The 17,009-nt window shown below is 45.8% G+C and overlaps 1 protein-coding gene across 9 annotated transcripts in view; it reads right to left on the bottom strand.

Moving 5' to 3' along the window:
* Positions 1 to 17,009, bottom strand: part of KMT2C (lysine methyltransferase 2C) — a 1,736,691-nt gene that overhangs the window by 687,262 nt on the left and 1,032,420 nt on the right. For all 9 annotated transcript variants that reach the window (XM_085632007.1, XM_085632012.1, XM_085632004.1 and 6 more), the window contains one exon: positions 11,858 to 12,072. In XM_085632007.1, the coding sequence (XP_085488133.1) occupies positions 11,858 to 12,072 (215 nt within the window). The remainder of the gene's footprint in view (positions 1 to 11,857; positions 12,073 to 17,009) is intronic.

The following is a 17,009-nucleotide window of genomic DNA, read 5'->3' as shown; positions in this document are numbered from 1 at the left end:
GATTAGGATAAAAAAACTGGTAGTTCTATGGATTGGTTCATATGGAACTGCGAAATTACTTTGGGCATGAAAGTAGGGTTGGTGCGTAGTACGACCCTGTTGGCATGAACCTGTATAAATGGCTCTTGAATGGTTAGTGCCTGAAGTTCACTAACTCTTCTTAGTGAAGTAATGGCAACCAGGAAAGCTACTTTCCATGTCAGATATTGAATATCACAAGAGTGTAGAGGTTCAAAAGGTGGTCCCATCAGTCTGGTGAGGACCACATTTAGGTTCCAGACTGGTGAAGGAGGGTGTCTTGGAGGAATGACACGTTTGAGTCCCTCCAAGAAAGCTCTGATGGCAGGCACTTTGAACAGTGAGAGGTGCTGCCGGTTCTGAAGGAAAGCTGCCACTGCGGTTAAATGTATACGGATGGAATTGTATGCTAGATTGCATCGTCATAAGTGTAATAGATAACAGATAATGTTTTGCGTGGATGCATCCAGCGGATTGAGGTGATTATTTTTACAATAAATGACAAATCTTTTCCACTTAGCCGCGTAGCAGGCTCTGGTAGTGGGTCTCCGTGCCTCCTTGATGATATTCATACATTCTGGAGGCAAGTTTAGGTAGCCAAATTCTAAGATCTCAGGAGCCAGATCGCCAGGTTCAGCTGTTGCGGATCTGGGTGCTGAATCTCGCCATGGCTCTGCGTTAAAAGCGTGGGTGTTAGCCGTAGTCGTTGATGCGGTACCACGGAGAGTTCCAGAAACATGGTGTACCATGGTTGGCGTGCCCACGTTGGAGCAACCAGGATGAGCGTCATTGAGTGTTGCCTCAGTTTGCGTGCCACCAGCGGTATTAATGGGGCTGGGGGAAAAGCGTACGCAAATCTGCCTGACCAGTTCATCCATATTGCATTGCCCTGCGACTGTGGATGTGGGAACCTGGCGGCAAAGTTTTGGCATTTTGCGTTTTCCCTTGTGGCGAATAGGTCTATCTCTGAATGACCCCACAGTTGGAAGTACGGTTGTAGTACTGACGGATGTATCTCCCACTCGTGTATTTGGTGGCTGTGTCTGCTGAGCAGATCCGCCATCTGGTTGTCCTTGCCCGGGAGGTGTTCCACCATGAGGAAGATGTTCCTCTGAATGGCCCACTTCCACATGCTCTAAGCCAGATGAGAAAACTGTGGAGAGTGTGTCCCTCCCTGCTTTTGTATGTAGTACATGGCGGTCATGTTGTCCGTCCGGATCAACAGGACTTTGTTGCACAAGTGTATTTTAATGCCTTCATTGCAAGGAAGATTGCCATGAGTTCCAGAAGGTTGATGTGCATCCTCCTTTGCTGTGTCGTCCATAGTCCCTGCACTGTGTAATTGAGTACATGAGCTCCCCATCCCTGGAGAGACGCGTCCGCCGTCAGTATGATTTGTGGGACAGGTTCTCGGAACGGTTGGCCCTTGCAAAGGTTTTGTGGATTCCACCAATGCAGAGAGTTGTATGCCCGACCGCTCACCAACACTAGGTCCTTCAATTGTCCGTGAGCCTGATTCCACTGACGTGCCAAGCACTCCTGAAGCGGACGCATATGTAGCCTCGCGTGCGGGACTATGAAGATGCAGGAGGCCATCATGCCTATCAACTGCATAAACACTCGTGCCGGTAGTGAGTGTTGAGGTTTGAACTTTTTTATGAGCAACTGCATGCTGTTGATCCGCACTGAATTGGGCTGTGCCTTGGCTGCCAGAGTGTCTATGGTCGCGCCTAGGTACTGCTGTACGTGGGTGGGTTGAAGGTGGGACAGGGAGAATCCAAGGCTGTGAAGAAGGTGAATGGTGTGGGTCATGTGGTTGGCACACTGCTGGGCCGACTTTCCCTGGATAAGCCAGTCGTCCAGATAAGGATAGACATGTATGTGCTGTCTCCTTAAGTGCGCCGCCACTGTTGCCAGGCACTTGGTGAACACTCTGGGTGCCGTTGTTACTCCGAAAGGGAGGACTTTGAACTGGTAATGTTGATTGAGAACAGTGAACCTGAGATATTTTTTGTGTGATGTGTGCATGGGTATATGGAAATACGCATCTTTGAGATCTAGTGTTGCGAGAAAGTCTCCCTGCTTGAGCAACGGCAGCACCTGTTGCAAGGTGAGCATGTGAAAGTGCTCTGACCGAAGGTAACGGTTTAGAGGTCTTAAATACAGTATGGGTCTGAGAGACCCGTCCATTTTGGTGATTAGAAAATACAGTGAGTACACCCCTGATCCCTGTTCGTCTGCTGGCACGAGTTCTATGGCTCCTTTTTGGAGCATACTGAGAACTTCCTGGTGTAATAAGTGCAAGTGCTCTGCGGACATAGGACGGTGTCTTGGTGGTATGTTTGGTGGAGTGGATGTGAGCTCCAGACAATAACCGTACTGGACAATGTCTCTCACCCACCTGTCTGTAGTGATGGACTTCCAGACCGGCAGGGATTCTTGGAGTCTCCCCCCGTCAGGTGTTAAGTGGTCGGGGGGCAGTGACAAGGCGTCGCTGTTTGTTGGTGGCGGAGGACCTGGAGCTGTTTCCTCGGCCTCTGCCCTTGACGTTGTTTCCACGGTATCCACCTCTGTTATTCTTATTATAGGTGGTCTGTGTACCTTTTTTAGTGTAATGCGACTGTTGGGAGTTCTGGCCTCTAGATGGTCCTCTGTTGGTAGAGCGACGAAAGGACCCACTCCTAAACTGCTGTGATTGCAGAGCCCCCATAGACTTTGCAGTGTCTGTATCTTTCTTGGTCTTTTCTAGGGTGGTGTCAACTTCGGGGCCAAAAAGGGAGTCAGGGTTGACAGGTTGATTGAGTATCGTTGTTTGAATCTCTGGTTTGAATCCTGAGATTCTCAACCAAGCATGCAGTCTTAACATGACGCTGGTGTTAATAGCCCTAGCTGCAGTGTCCGCTATGACAAGAGCGCACTTAATGGAAGCGTTGCTTATGAGCTTCCCTTCTGTAATAAGCGACTCTGCTCCTTCCTTGAACGGATCTGGGAGGTGCTGTAGCAGTGTCTCTAGGGTATCATAATGCGCCCTGTCGTATCGAGCCACAAGTGCCTGAGTGTTGGCAATTCTCCAGATGTTAGCTGCCTGTACAGCAACTCTTTTCCCTGAAGTTTCCAAGACCTTAGACTCCTTGTCAGGGGGAGGAGCATCACCCGTTGTCTGTGAATTGGCTCTCTTCCGAGCATTGGACACCACCAACGAGTCCAAAGGCAACTGTCCTCGTATGTAGGTAGGGTCCACAGGAGCTGGCCTATATTTTTTGTCAATCCTAGGATTTAGTACTCTCGCCCTTGTGGTCTCCTTAAAAATGTCATAAGCCGGTTTTAGGACCCCCTTCAGCATGGGCAGAGTCTTAATAGATCTTTCTGAGGTAGAGAAGGTATCCATCAGAAAATCATCCTCAATAGGATCAGTATGGAGCTGTACATCATGATTTTTAGCTGCTCTCTCAATCAAGGCATTGAAAGCAGCAGTATCCTCAGTAGGAGATGATTTTACCACATATGCCTGCGTGTCTGGAGCGGTATGTGGGTCCCCTGTACCAATATCGTCCACCCAAGGTAGGATTTGATCTTCAGGGTCAGTGTCCACAGGATAAGTGTCCTCAATATCACCAGCATCCCCTGCATCCTCATCAAATTGTGTGGGTGAGAATGACTGAGGCTCCTGGTCATAATAGTGAACATGTTCTACTAGAACTGGTGACGTGGTCCTCTTCTTCTTCAATGGGATTTTGTATGGCTCCATTGATTTCTCTGGCAGTATCTTTCGTTTATATATTGACAGTCTACCAGTCTCCGCATCGATAAACTGCCTTGGCTCCTCATCTTCCTGAGGGACTTAGACAGCTCTCTGCCCCATCGGCACTCTTGTTGGTGCTTCGACAGGTTTCTTCGGGTCGACCCCTTTTTGCGGCTCGAGACCCTTCTTTGCGTCGAACATCTTCGGTCGTACCGCCGGTGGTAGTCCGAATTTTATGTGCGTCGACGCGATGTGAACTGTGCTGACCGTCTTCGGCTGCGGGGGTGCTTTTGCGCTGAGCATGGAAGCCGTGTCGCGGATGCGAAGTAACGACTCCGACACCTTCTTCTTTAGGAGGGGAGACGGGGTTGTTGAGTCGACACGTTCCGTCGATACCCTCTTGGACGTGGCATCTAACCCCGAACCAGACGCCGTGTTCTTGACGCGAGGACCGGGATGGCTCGGCCGTCGCGAGGCGCTCTGTATTTTTGTGCCGACGATCCTCGGCGCCGATTTTTTCGGGTCGGCAACCTTGACCTTGGTTGTCGGCGCCGCCTTCGGCTCGACGTCCCCATGAAGTCTCCGTGCGTCGACTGCCTTCTTTTGTTTGGTCGGCTCCGAGGGCTTCGAGGCCTTGTCGCCGATGAGACTCTTTCACTTTCGGTTTCGAGGTAGGTGCCTGTGCCTTCAGTTTCGATTTCTTTTGATCGAATGATGGCTCTTTCGATACCGATGGCTCTTGGGGGTAGTTCGTAGCCGGGCCTTTATGCGGGGCTGTAGAACGAGAGGAATGATCTTGGGTAAGGCCTTGTGGCGATCCCTCGACCTGAGCATTATCGAGTGTCTCGTTGGGTCCTGTACCGACATATGAGCCTAGCGCAGCTTCTGAGCCATCTTCCTCGGCTCCAAGGGCCTCCTCGTCGTCTCCTACCTCTTCGACGACACCATCTTCCTGTTCGTCTAGTATACGCTCGTCTTCGGCGTCATAGTCGGATTTGCGCTCCGAATCTGGATCCGAGAGCTCCCCCCGAACTTCAAGGTCCACGACCTCCTCATCTTCTGTCCCGAAGATGTTGTCCGGGTTCGGCGTCGCTTTCTGCGCCTCGAGCCGAGCTGCTCGACGAATGCGAAGGGTCTTCTTCGATCGAAACCTGGAACACGCCATACAGGTGGCTTCGTCGTGGTTTGGAGAGAGGCACTTGTTGCACACCGGGTGCACGTCGAAGCGAGCATACTTAGTGTTGCAAAGAGGGCAACGCTTAAAAGGGCTATTCGATGTCTTTGGATCCATTGTTGATGATCTACTCGAGAACGCCCTCGACAAATATACTTGGCGCCGAACGAAAACAATACCGACGAAAGAAAAGGCCTAAATACTCAAAGAGCTAAGATTAGGACATCCGAACCCAATGGCGGAAAAAAACAATCTAAGGATGGAGGGGATGCCCATGTGCACTGTAGTCCAGGGGAGGAGCCACCTATCTCGTGATACTTCGAAGACTCTTCCAGGACAACAATGTGCAATCATCCGGACCCAACACTAGGCGGTGATCTATGCACAAATATGAATTCAGCAGCCCACATGCCTCGAACCAAAGGTTTAACACAGGCCTGAGGCCCCCAACCATTTTTCATAATGAGGAAATAGGAAAGGTAACAGCCCATGTCTTTTTCTGACCCTGGTACTATCTTAATGGTACCCTTAGCGAGCAACAGCCATACTTCCTGTAGCAGAATCGACAGGTAAGATTTTTTTCGGTGTGGGAGGAATATTGTATGGGAAGGAGGGAAAAGATACAATGTAGCCTGCTTGTTCAATCTGTAGGGTCCATCTATATGGCATGACATTGTCAACCCAGGAGAAAGTGCAGGAGCCAGTCTTCCACTGGGAGCGCCGCTAATGTAGTGTGGTGGCTGTTGTTGTAGGGGAAGAAGAGTTGAAGAAATTATGCAATTTCTGGCCTGCACATTGTTTGCCGGTTCCATGCCCACACCTCAAAAGGACAGGGCGCTCTGCTGCATCACAGGCTGGGAAGACCGTCTCTGCCTAGAAATTCAGACCCTTGGAAAAGCCCTTAAATTTACTGAACTGCTGCAGGATTTGCTTAGCAGAACCGTCAGCCCTGAAACACAAGCAGCGGCTCTGCTGTCTTTAAAGCATTTCAAAGCGGAGTCTGCATTCTAAGCAAAGAGGCAAGGTCCATAAAAAGGCATGTCCACTAGTGAAGCCTGTATATCGCCATAAAAACCAGTGAACCTCATCCAGGAATGTCTACGAAAGACAAAACTGGCACAGACCGCCCTGCCAATGGAATCCGTGGTATCAAGATTGTCCAGGATAACCTACTTGGCTGCATCCTGCCCATCATGTATCGTTTGAGCCAGAGAGGCACTATGATCCTCCAGGACTGCCAGAAAGATCTCGCTGGCCATGTCCCAAAGGACATGCCAGTCCAACAAACAGGCTGCGTATTTCGCATCGCAGTGCCAAACTGGCAGAGGAAAACATACGTTTGCCAAAGGAGTCACCAGTTCGGATTCTCTGCACAGACGGATTGTTGGAAATGGTTCACCTTACTGGTCTAGGCCTGTGCTTGGTGAGAATATCCAGGTTACCAAACGCCGTCCTGTCTGGCTGCCTGCCTCTTCGTAGGCAAGCAAAGACAGGGTGTCGACTAGATAACCACTTGTGGATCTGTGAAGAATAAATGGGAGCAAAGGCTCAGAAGTTGTGCTTCAGCTGTAAGATTTCCATCAAAACACTTGTCTTAGACACAATAGAGGGCCACAACTGCGAATAATACACTCACTTTTTTTCTAATTGTGGCCCATGTGGCAAGTTCAGCTTTGTCTGAGAGATATCAAGTCCACTGACATTTTCTAAATGAAGGTTTAGGGCTCCATCAGTTAACAAGTCCTTCTCTCTATCGTCATCAACCGCCTGGTGTATACCCTGCTCTGGCACAGGATCAGAGGAAGAACTTAAAAAAAAGAATGTAGCCCCTGCTGGCAGCTATGACGTGGTAGTGGCACAGGGTTAGAGTCCAGGTGTGGTTGTGCTTTTGTAATCTCATAGTGAAACATTGGTTGAGCGCAAGAGGATGTTGGTTTGGGACCGGACAAGGTTGTCCCCATCTGAACATCCAGTGGCACTGGTGTCAGTGCGGAAAAAAACCTGTGTGGATCTTGGTGCCAGGGTTGAAGTCTGTGCTGGAGTTGCTAAAGGCCCAGTCAAGGGTCCAGAGGGAGTGGACAGTACCAGGAGGGACCTGCCAGCAGTAACCAATACTGGAGGCCCCTGCGATTCCATAGGGCTCAAACGCATGCCAGAGGAAGCTAGAAGCACACTGAAAATTTGAAGCATGCCCTCCTTGAAGGCATCTATCTGCTGCAGGATTGACAAATGCCTGGGAAACTAAAGGCATGTTGGGATCAAATGAGGGATTGACCTCCATGGAATGCAGCTAACATTACAGCACCCTTACACCTTCTCTTCGGAGTCATACTGAAGGGTGGGGTGCAGTTCTCTGTCATTTTGTGCTTGTATTTGGACCTCAACATATTAGAGGAGTTCGAGCAGGAAGTGGAGTTGCTGCAGAGGCAGTCCTATGACCGGACCCAAGATTTGGAGTGGGATGTAAGCAAGGCACCGATTTCTTGTGTTTACTTTGTTGTTTTAAATCGCCTTTGGTTGAATGAGGATGCACTTATCACACAACTTCGAATTGTGTCCTGAGCTCAGGCTTCAAAGGCAAACCAGTATCTGCTTTCTGAAAGTTGCAGCACAGCTTGAATCCTGTCATTTGCGGTGGAAACTTCAGTCCTTGGGACACGGTTGGCTTTCCAGTGACTCCAAACTTCTCCACAAAGTGGAGTTACAGATCCACATAGGAAGGCACTGAGAGATCTAATCTTACATCAACAAGCATGGGTGGTGTTTTTACGAGGCCTCACTCCATCACTTCCAGGGTGGTATGCGGTCAGCGCACTGCCACTTGATGCCACCAGCAGCAAATGGGAGCACAGGTGCAAAACATTTACAGAGCTAGTCTGGGGGATATTTTAAGGTGAGGAATCTGCGCTGAGAACAATCCATCAGCAACCATTGTCCTAACTGTACTGCAGCCATTCTACAAGGGTGCTTTACATGCACTGCATGAACAAAAACACTCAGGTTTTGCAGCTGGAAAAACAAAAGAATATGAAAAGGAACACTGGGCTTCTGCCCTTTACCCGATCTATGTCCCTTATGATCCAAAATATCTTTCATGGAGCTTGAGACTTCTGTGGAGGCTGCTGCCTTCCAAACTCAGTGATCATAGTCTCAGAAATTGAAATACTGCTATTGTAATTTCTTTGAGGGTGATGAAAGGCCCAATGCCCTAGTAGCAGCACAGCTCTGCTTGTAACTTTTCCAATAGCAGCTGGCCACCAAAGTCATGTTTATTAATCAAATCATGGGTGAACACAAGTAAAAACTCTATTGATCTGCCACTGACCACTGTATCGAGCATCAATCCCTTCCCTCAAAAGGTCCTCAAAATGACCATTAGAGTGCTCAAAAAGTTATTGCAGAGCTAGAGCAGCAAACTCCAAAAAGGACAGGTATACCACCAGCAAACAGGTGGCAGTAGAAGATCTGAAAGCTAAACTGTGTGTGTGAGAAAGTGGATAATTAATTGACGTTGTTGTGAGACCTCACCAAGAATAATGTTACTGTTTTGCATAAGGCCTAATTAGGTTATTTAAATTTAAACCTCAGCTTAGTCCTGGGTAGCTGTGGCACAGAGCAGTAAGGCTTAACTAAATAGAAACAAGTGTAAATCATTTATCAGTACCCAAACAGTTAATACGTTGCAAACACAACACAATAGAAATTCCACTCCAATTTATAAAAATAGTATACATTTTAATAAATAGACACCAAAACTTTGCTCAGGGAAACTGATTGTTAAAAGTTTTCAACTCCAACCACGGGTATCTGATCTCGCATGACAGGGAAAAAGTAAGGGTGACTGTGATGGAGCATGGGTGGATACTGTGACCAGGTTCGTCCCGGTGAAAAATGTACTTTCTGAATGTTCTTCCCAGAAGGCTGCCAGCTGACAATTGGGGATTATCTCAGGAAGGGGTACTAGAGGCCATATGCGGGAAAATGCTAAATTTCTAAAAGTAGACAAAAAAGACAGATTTTCAAATGGCTGGGTCCCAAATGAGGTGGCATGATATGTGAAGAAAACAACAAGGTGATGATTCCATTCATCACCTTGTTGATTTTATATGTGATGCCCTAAGTTTGCCAGGTATGCCCAAACATGGGTCCTGGGCTCACTGTGCTACTGGTACCAAGCTATACCAAGCTGAAGAGCAATAAGCAGGACAAAACTGGTCCTAGGTAGCTTGGGTTTCAGTTTAGGGAGGACCTAGTCAGGCAGTTCGGGCTGGACTGTTTCCATGAGGAGCACAGTCAAGACTAATTTGCATATGGCTGGGTACAAACTGAGGTGGCATGGTGGGCAAAAAACAACCAATTTGGATGCGGCACCACGCGATTGCCAATAGCTGAGATTACTTCAAGCATTCCATTCATCACCTTGTTTTAACATTTCTAAATGTGTCATTTTCAAAATAGCAATTTAAAATCTGACTTTACCATCAGATTGGATTTTTAATTCCTTTTGAATCCATTGAATCGTGGCTCTAACTGTTCCCAAAGAAAAGTTATACACTAAAAGTTTGTATAATGTAACCCAGTGTTTTTCTAAGGGAGTGTCAGCCCTGGCACAGTGCAAAACAATTTTTCACTGCAAGGACACGTAAAACATAAGAAGGCATTGAAAACCTTTTAAATACCATGCAGTTTATAACACTTTGGGCCTACCTTAGGGGTGACTTATCAGTATTAAATAGGAAGGTTTCGGCCTGGAAAATGGTTTAATTTTGACGAGTCAATTAGTCAGTTTTAAAACCGCCATTCTAAGCAGCAGTGGCAGGCCTATAGGCGTGTTTTCACATTGTCACTGTAGTGGTGACAATCAGTGCTGCAGTATACTAGTGATATTTAACTTACAGGCCCTGGGTACAAAGAGTACCATGTCCAAGGGACGTATAGGTAAGTTAAATATGCCAATCAGGTATTAGCCAATTGCACCTATACTTTAGGGGTTAGAGCACAAATGGGGCCCTGGACGTCAGCGCACCAGTGTTCAGATTCAGTAAACCAGCACTAAATAGAGCAAAAGGTGGAGTTGATCCTGCAAAAAGTGCTCTCTTCGCAAACACAATCAAATTTTCAGAATCTGTCTGCAGGACTTCAGCGTACTAACAGAAGATGCTAAATCAAACTCTCATGCATTGGACGGCTAGAGAACTATGACATTGTAGAATAATATTTCTTGAAAAATGACCCGGCAACTGTCAGAGTGGAATAGGATTTGGATTATTATTCTTTCTAAGCCCCTTTTGAAGGGAAGAATCTCCTCTGCCAACTGCCTGCCTCTAAATATCCCTACAGGAAATGAAGACTTGTATTTCTGTCTTAGAGATCAATATTCATAATTACAATGGCTTCCTTTTCCATGCACCTCAAAGAGCCAGGTTCAGCAGAAGTAGGCCTTTCTGTCTTCTGTAAATCGATTTGCAGAGACATGTTTAAACGATTCTTATTTGAATCTGAACCAAATAATTCCAACATCTTCCGAAAAGATGCATTTCTAGATAATTTCATGATCTGAGGAAACTCGCTTACCCTAAAAAAATCCTGTCTTTCCCTAAGCAAATAAGAAGATCTGCTCCAGGAAAAGCAGTCAATGTCACATCCAGTGAAGTAGGCAACCACGTACCATTCTTTCGATTAAACACAGAAATGGAAGCAGAATTTGCACTTTACTTGAAACAAATTTCAACATCGACTTCATGGCACACATAACTGATGGCATATGAGAGGAGACTGGAAGCTGGCTGAGGCTTAACAGTGTCCACCAACACCAAAGGCAGTGCCACAACCTCTTTGGAAGCCAGCAAGCAGAAGATGGTACACATGGCTCACAGAGGCAAGTAACTAAGACCTAAGGTACAGGCTACTGTAAAGCTGCAATTTGTGCTGCTAAAACTACTGCAATTGGAAATCTCCCTGAGGTTTACGCTGCGAGGCAAAATATGCTCTGATGGATAGGTACTACGCAAACAAATGATGGACGGAATGCTGAATACATCATACATCCACCCCCAGTCAAGATATCTGGGTTAAATCCGTCGTTCTTTTGCTCACCATCTGGATAGGTAGCCATCCCTTGCTCTCCTCTCTTTTACTATGGTGTAAGCAATTCTTCTTGCATTTTTGGAGACATCTCCCTGAAGAGACTAAGATGTTGAGAAAGACCTTGCACTCAACCCTGGCCTTACATCAAGAAAGGAAATGAGGTGTCTATTTGAGGTCAAAGCAAGTTTTGACTATTACTTCAATGCATTTTGAAGCATCTTCTCACATGTCACATGATACACGGCTGCTATTTCTACAAGAGAACCAAAGGAATGATGGAGGAATATCCACCACTAACATTTGCTTCATACATGTTTTTTATGGCTTCCAGTAGAATGTCATGAACATCTCAAATTCTCAAGACAAAATGACAACTGTAACAAACATCTAATTTCCTCACTTTCAACACAGAAAACACAGGAACTGAGGTCACAGGTGTATGTGGTATCATAAATAACAATTCACACCACTTCAGGTGCATACGCAAGACACCAATGACATTCAATGCCACCTGATGTCAATGAAGGTGACTGGCTTTGAAAACATTTACAAATCTAGTCTGATGTCTGTGAAGGGGTTCATATAATTCATCTTTGTGTATTAATATCCATTAGAATTACATGTTTAAGGATAGGTCTATAATCCCTGCAGAGATGGGTTTGAATTTAAATGATGAAATAGCTTGGCGACATCATAGAATGAATATACTGGTACACCTCTATCTACGACCGAGCAATTTAGTGTTATGCAAGAAAAGGTTATAACTAAAGAAAACATTTCCAATACCTTTAAAAACTAATTTGCTACAATACAAACAACGTAATGAAATAGCTCACCAGGAAATTCTTCCTTAAGGTTAGAGAAGTTGACATTTGCGTAGAGAACAGGTGCAACAGTTGCCATTTCACCTAGTGCTTCTTCTTTTTCCCACTTAAGTGTACTTCGTTGGGCATTAGACATAGTATCCCCTTCCCCCTCCGCAACTGGACCTGGAGGATTCCATGAGTTGTTGTTATCGTTCATTAATGAGCTGAATGGTGGATTCTTGTCCCTGGTAAATCAAACAACACTTTCCATCATAAATATATGTTTTGTATGTTGGATTAAGAGAAAAACTTGCAAACATATATGAAGTCTAATACTTACCACTACTCGCTCTAAAAACATCACATACCATGCATTAAGTCATACTCAATGTCCCAAAACATAGCTGTTGTTCCTTAGAAGAACAGACAGCCAGCCAAAACTAAGCCACTCCCTGAAAAGTACTCGGAATCCTCCTCATCTGTTTTCTATTAGTGGGCTTTCCAACAGCTTTTAAATGACAATCAATTTTTAAAGCAATATTACAAAACAGAAGACAGGCATTCCTACCAAAAACATTAATTAAAAAGACTAACCCGCACCCCCGACTTCATCACCCGAATCCCCTCCCCACCACCACCCGGCTAGAGATCACATATGTGGTTGATCATTCACTTCCCTGTGAAGCAACAGGGGTGTTCCCCAATCTAGGGCAACGTTTGCCATCTACTAGGCCTAGTACCTTTGTCTCTGTGGGCACGAGTTCTCTCGTTACTGGGGTACTCAAGAACAGGCTTCTATTTCATACTAAAACTGGTCCCTTTGTCAATCATATTATAAGTGAACTTCTCATGGCCTGGAAGACTTCAAAGCCCTATGAGTAGGGAGTGGTGTAGGTCCCATCTGCCCAGTCTTGAATGCAAAGGAGAAGTCCTCCGTGGGGATACCAAATAGAATGGTCCTTAGGAAAGTCAGCCTCAGAGATCTGGATTACATTCGACAGCACTGCATCCCAAATGCCGCACAATCTAGGGCATGACCACAAAAAGTGAGTAATGGAGCTGACCTTGCTACAGAAATTCCAACAGGATTGAGACTTTGAGAGCACAATCAAGTGAAGGTGAGCCAAGATGCAGTGCATGCTATACAGTATTTTGCGTAGTAGTTCACACCCCTGGGCATGCCATTAAAAGTTATTGGAGCTAGTAAAGATCATTCCTGTTGCTTCTGGTCTAAGGTTATATTTAGTTCCATCTACCACTGCTTTAGGTATGGATTCTTCTATTGGAGGTCCCACGTGCCCAGGGCTACATACAACAAGACCTAGTGGCAATCTTCAGTTAGCTTTTTAAAGAATTTCTCAAATGGCGTATGCTCATGTGAGGCCCTGTTTTGACTGATGGCTGTAGGACTCTGTGTCTAATTTGAAGATACCAAAAGTGTTCTGTTTCTGGAATGTGATATGTAGGCTTGATATCTTCAAAGGGTCTAATCCAGCCTTAATGGAAGAAGTCCCATAATTTCTAGCAGTCATGAGACCCTCAGCCAGTAAAAAGTCACCGTACCAAGGCCTGGAGTCAAGTCTATATTTTTAGGAATTGGAAAAAAGTAAGCAATAGTTAGTAAATCCTTGTTTATACGTCAGACTATTCCACACCCTAAGTATAGGGCAAGTCACAAGTGAGATATAGATTTCTTTCCTCTCTGATCCCTAAGGAGCCACAGGACCTCTCTAAAAGTGTAAAGGTAAGATTTTGATTAATAAAGCACCTTGCTTTATCAGTCTCACCCCTGAGCTGCTCAACTAAATACCTCAACTGACTCACCTGATAGTAACTTCCCAGGTCTGGAATGCCCAGGCCTCCCTGTCTCAGCGGTCAACACAACTTTTCCAGCCCAGGTGAGCCGTTCTGTTGTACATAATGTTACTTACCCAGTAAGCATCTGTTCTCGGCATGTAGAGCTGTAGATTCACATGCTTTGTATACTCTTGCCCTCTAGTGTTGGGTCTGGATGTTTGCAAGTCATTTTTCTTTGAAGAAGTCTTTCCAGTCACGAGGTAGGTGACTCCTCTTTTCGGTGATAGTGCGCATGGGCATCGACTCCATTGTTAGATTGTTTTCCCGCAGAGGGTGAGAATGGAGTTAGTGTAGAATAGAGACGCCCATGCGTATGTATGTAAAGTAAGAAAACTGCAACAGGTATAGGTACCTGGGGCGGATCTACATGCCAAGAGCAGATGCTTAATGGGTAAGTAACATTAATCATTCGAGGCATGGGAGCTGTAGATCACATGCTTTGCATAGACTATCCCCTTTGGTATCGCTTTGTTTGCCCTAAGTTGGCAGGGTATGCCCAGACGTGGGTCCCTTGCTCACTTTGCCATTGGATTCAAGATAGCCTTGCTGATGAGGGTTATGAACCCGAAACCAGTCCCAGGATGCTTGTTTCCGGTCCAGGGAAGACATGGCTTGGCAATTTGGGCTGGACTGTTCCCATGAGGCACAGAGTCAGACTGATTTGCGTGTGGCCATGTCTGAACAGGGGTGGTGGAGTGAGCTAAAGAATGATGCTGGATTAAACCCAGATCAGTTGACTGGGGGGCGAGTGTTTGATTTGCTAAAGCGCTCCGCCCATCATCCCCCTTGGTATCGCTTTGCATAGACTATACAGCAGTATACTCCCAAAGCGGTGGCTAACCTGTAGCTGTTGCAGTTTGAAAAAGTATTTTAAGTACTGCCTGGCCTACATTAGCTTGTTGCCTCGCTAACACGTCTACACAATAGTGCTTGGTGAATGTGTGCAGTGTAGACCATGTTGCTGCCTTACAGATGTCAGCTGGGGGAATATTTCCTAAGAAGGCCATAGCAGCCCCTATTTTGCTGGTGGAATGTGCTCTAGGGGGTACTGTCAATGTTCTTTTCGCTTTTAAATAACATGTTAGGATACATTTCACGATCCATCTTGCAATGCCTGATTTAGATATGGGATTGCCTTTGTGTGGTGGTGAAAAAGCAAATAAGAGCTGTTTTGTCTAGCGAAAATCTTTTGTTCTTTCCACATAATATAGTAGAGCTCTTCCAACATCTAGTGTGTGTAGAGCTCGTTTTGCTACAGAATCAGGTTTGGGAAAGAAGATGGGTAACTTAACTGATTGACTGATGTGAAAAGCAGAAAACACTTTAGGAAGAAATTTGGGATTGGTTCGAAGAACCACTTTGCCTTTGTGAATTCGAAAGAAAGGCTCTTGTATAGTTAGTGCCTGGTGTTCACAAACTCTCCTTGGGGAAGTGATTGCAACAAGAAAAGCAACCTTCAATTAGAGGAATTGTAGTTGAAACCTGGGCATTGGTTCAAAAGGTAGACCCATTAGCCTTGTAAGGACTATGTTCAAGTTCCATACTAGTGCAGGTGAGACTCTTGGTGGTATTACTCTTTTTAGTCCTTCCATAAAGGCTTTAATCACTGGTACCATGAATAGAGATAGGTGTTGTCTGTTTTGTAAATATGAAGCTACTGCTGCTAGATGCAATCAAATGGATGTGTAGGCTAATCTAGATTGCTGTAAGTGTAAAAGATAACAGATAATGTTTTGCACTGAAGCATCAAGGGTATTGATATTGTTACAGAATATAACACATTGTTTCTATTTTGCTGCATAACATGCCTAGTAGTAGGTTTTCTAGCCTCCTTTAGTATATTCATACAGTCTGGTGGTAATTGTAAATAACCAAACTTTAGGACTTCAGGAGCCAAATCGCTAGGTTGAGTTCCTTGGGGTTTGGATGCCTGATTTCTCCATGGCTCTGAATGAGGAGACTGGAGCTGAGATGCAGCATTTGGTGTGGAACTACTGAGAGCTCCAGCAGGGTGGTGAACCAAGGTTGACGTGCGCATGTAGGAGCTATGACAATGAGTTTGAGGGATGATTGTCTAAGCTTCCGAACTACCAGCGGAATGAGTGAGGGAGGCGGAAAAGCATAGGCAAATATCCCTGACCAGTTCATCTAGGGGGCATTGCCTTTGGAGAGGGGGTGTGGAACCTGGAGGCGAAGATTGGGCATTTTGGGTTTTGAGCTGTTGCAAACAGGTCTATGTGAGGAAATCCCAATTCCTGAAAGTACGGAAGAAGAGTCTGGGGATGAAGTTCCCAATCGTGAATTTGCTGTCTGTCTGATGAGGAGGTCTGCAATCTGATTGTTTACTCCTGGCAGATGTTCTGCAAGGAGATACATTTTGTGATGTATAGCCCATTTCCAAATGGCTTGTGCTGGGCATGACAGTTGGATAGAGTGTGTGTCCCCCCGGTTTCTGTATATAGTACATAGCGGTCATGTTGTCTGCACACACTAGGACAGCTTTGCCTATTAGGTGAGTTTGAAAGGCTTTGAGTGCTAGGAACACTGCTAGTAGCTCTAGGTGATTTATATAGAGACTCATGTACTTTAGACTCCATAATCCTTGGATTGTGTGACTTTGTAGGTGAGCGCCCCAACCAGTGAGCAATGCGTCTGCTGTTAGCACAGTCTGTGGAACAGGGTCGAGAAAGGGCCGCCCTTTGGATCATTTTGTGGGTTCCACCACTACAGAGATCGATGGGTGTGGCCTTCTACCAACACTAGATTGGTCAACCTACCCTGCGACTGTACAATGCAAGACGCCATCATCCCTAGCAGTTGCATGAATACTCTTGTTGATAATGATAGGTTGGGCTGAAACAGAGTTAGAAGGTACTGAATCTTTTTGAGCATATATCGTGGCTCCCAGATAGATTTGTGTTGGAAGGCTGTAGATGAGACTTCAACGCATTTACTGTAAACCCTAGTTGGTGAAGTAGATTGGTTTGAGTGTGTTGGAGACACATTTGGTAAGTGCTGGCTTTGATGAGCAGGTATGGGAAGACGTGGATGTGCGGTCTTCTCGGGTGGGCTGCGACTACTGTCAGGCAATGGGTAAATACCCTAGGAGAAGTGGTGACTCCAAACGGTAGTACTCTGAATTGGTAATGATGACCCGCTATCATGAATGTGAGATATTTGCGTTGAACGGGATGAATTGGAATGTTGAAATATGTGCCTTTTAAGTCTAGAGTAGACATAAAATCGCCCTGCTGCAGAAGTGGGAACACTTGTTGAAGTGTCACCATGTGGAAATGCTCTGAAAGTATGTAGAGGTTTAGTTCTT

This window comes from Triturus cristatus, chromosome 10, assembly GCF_964204655.1.
Source record: "Triturus cristatus chromosome 10, aTriCri1.1, whole genome shotgun sequence".
Classification (NCBI taxonomy): Eukaryota; Metazoa; Chordata; class Amphibia; order Caudata; family Salamandridae; genus Triturus; species Triturus cristatus.
This window is presented reverse-complemented; position numbering and strand designations above follow the sequence as displayed.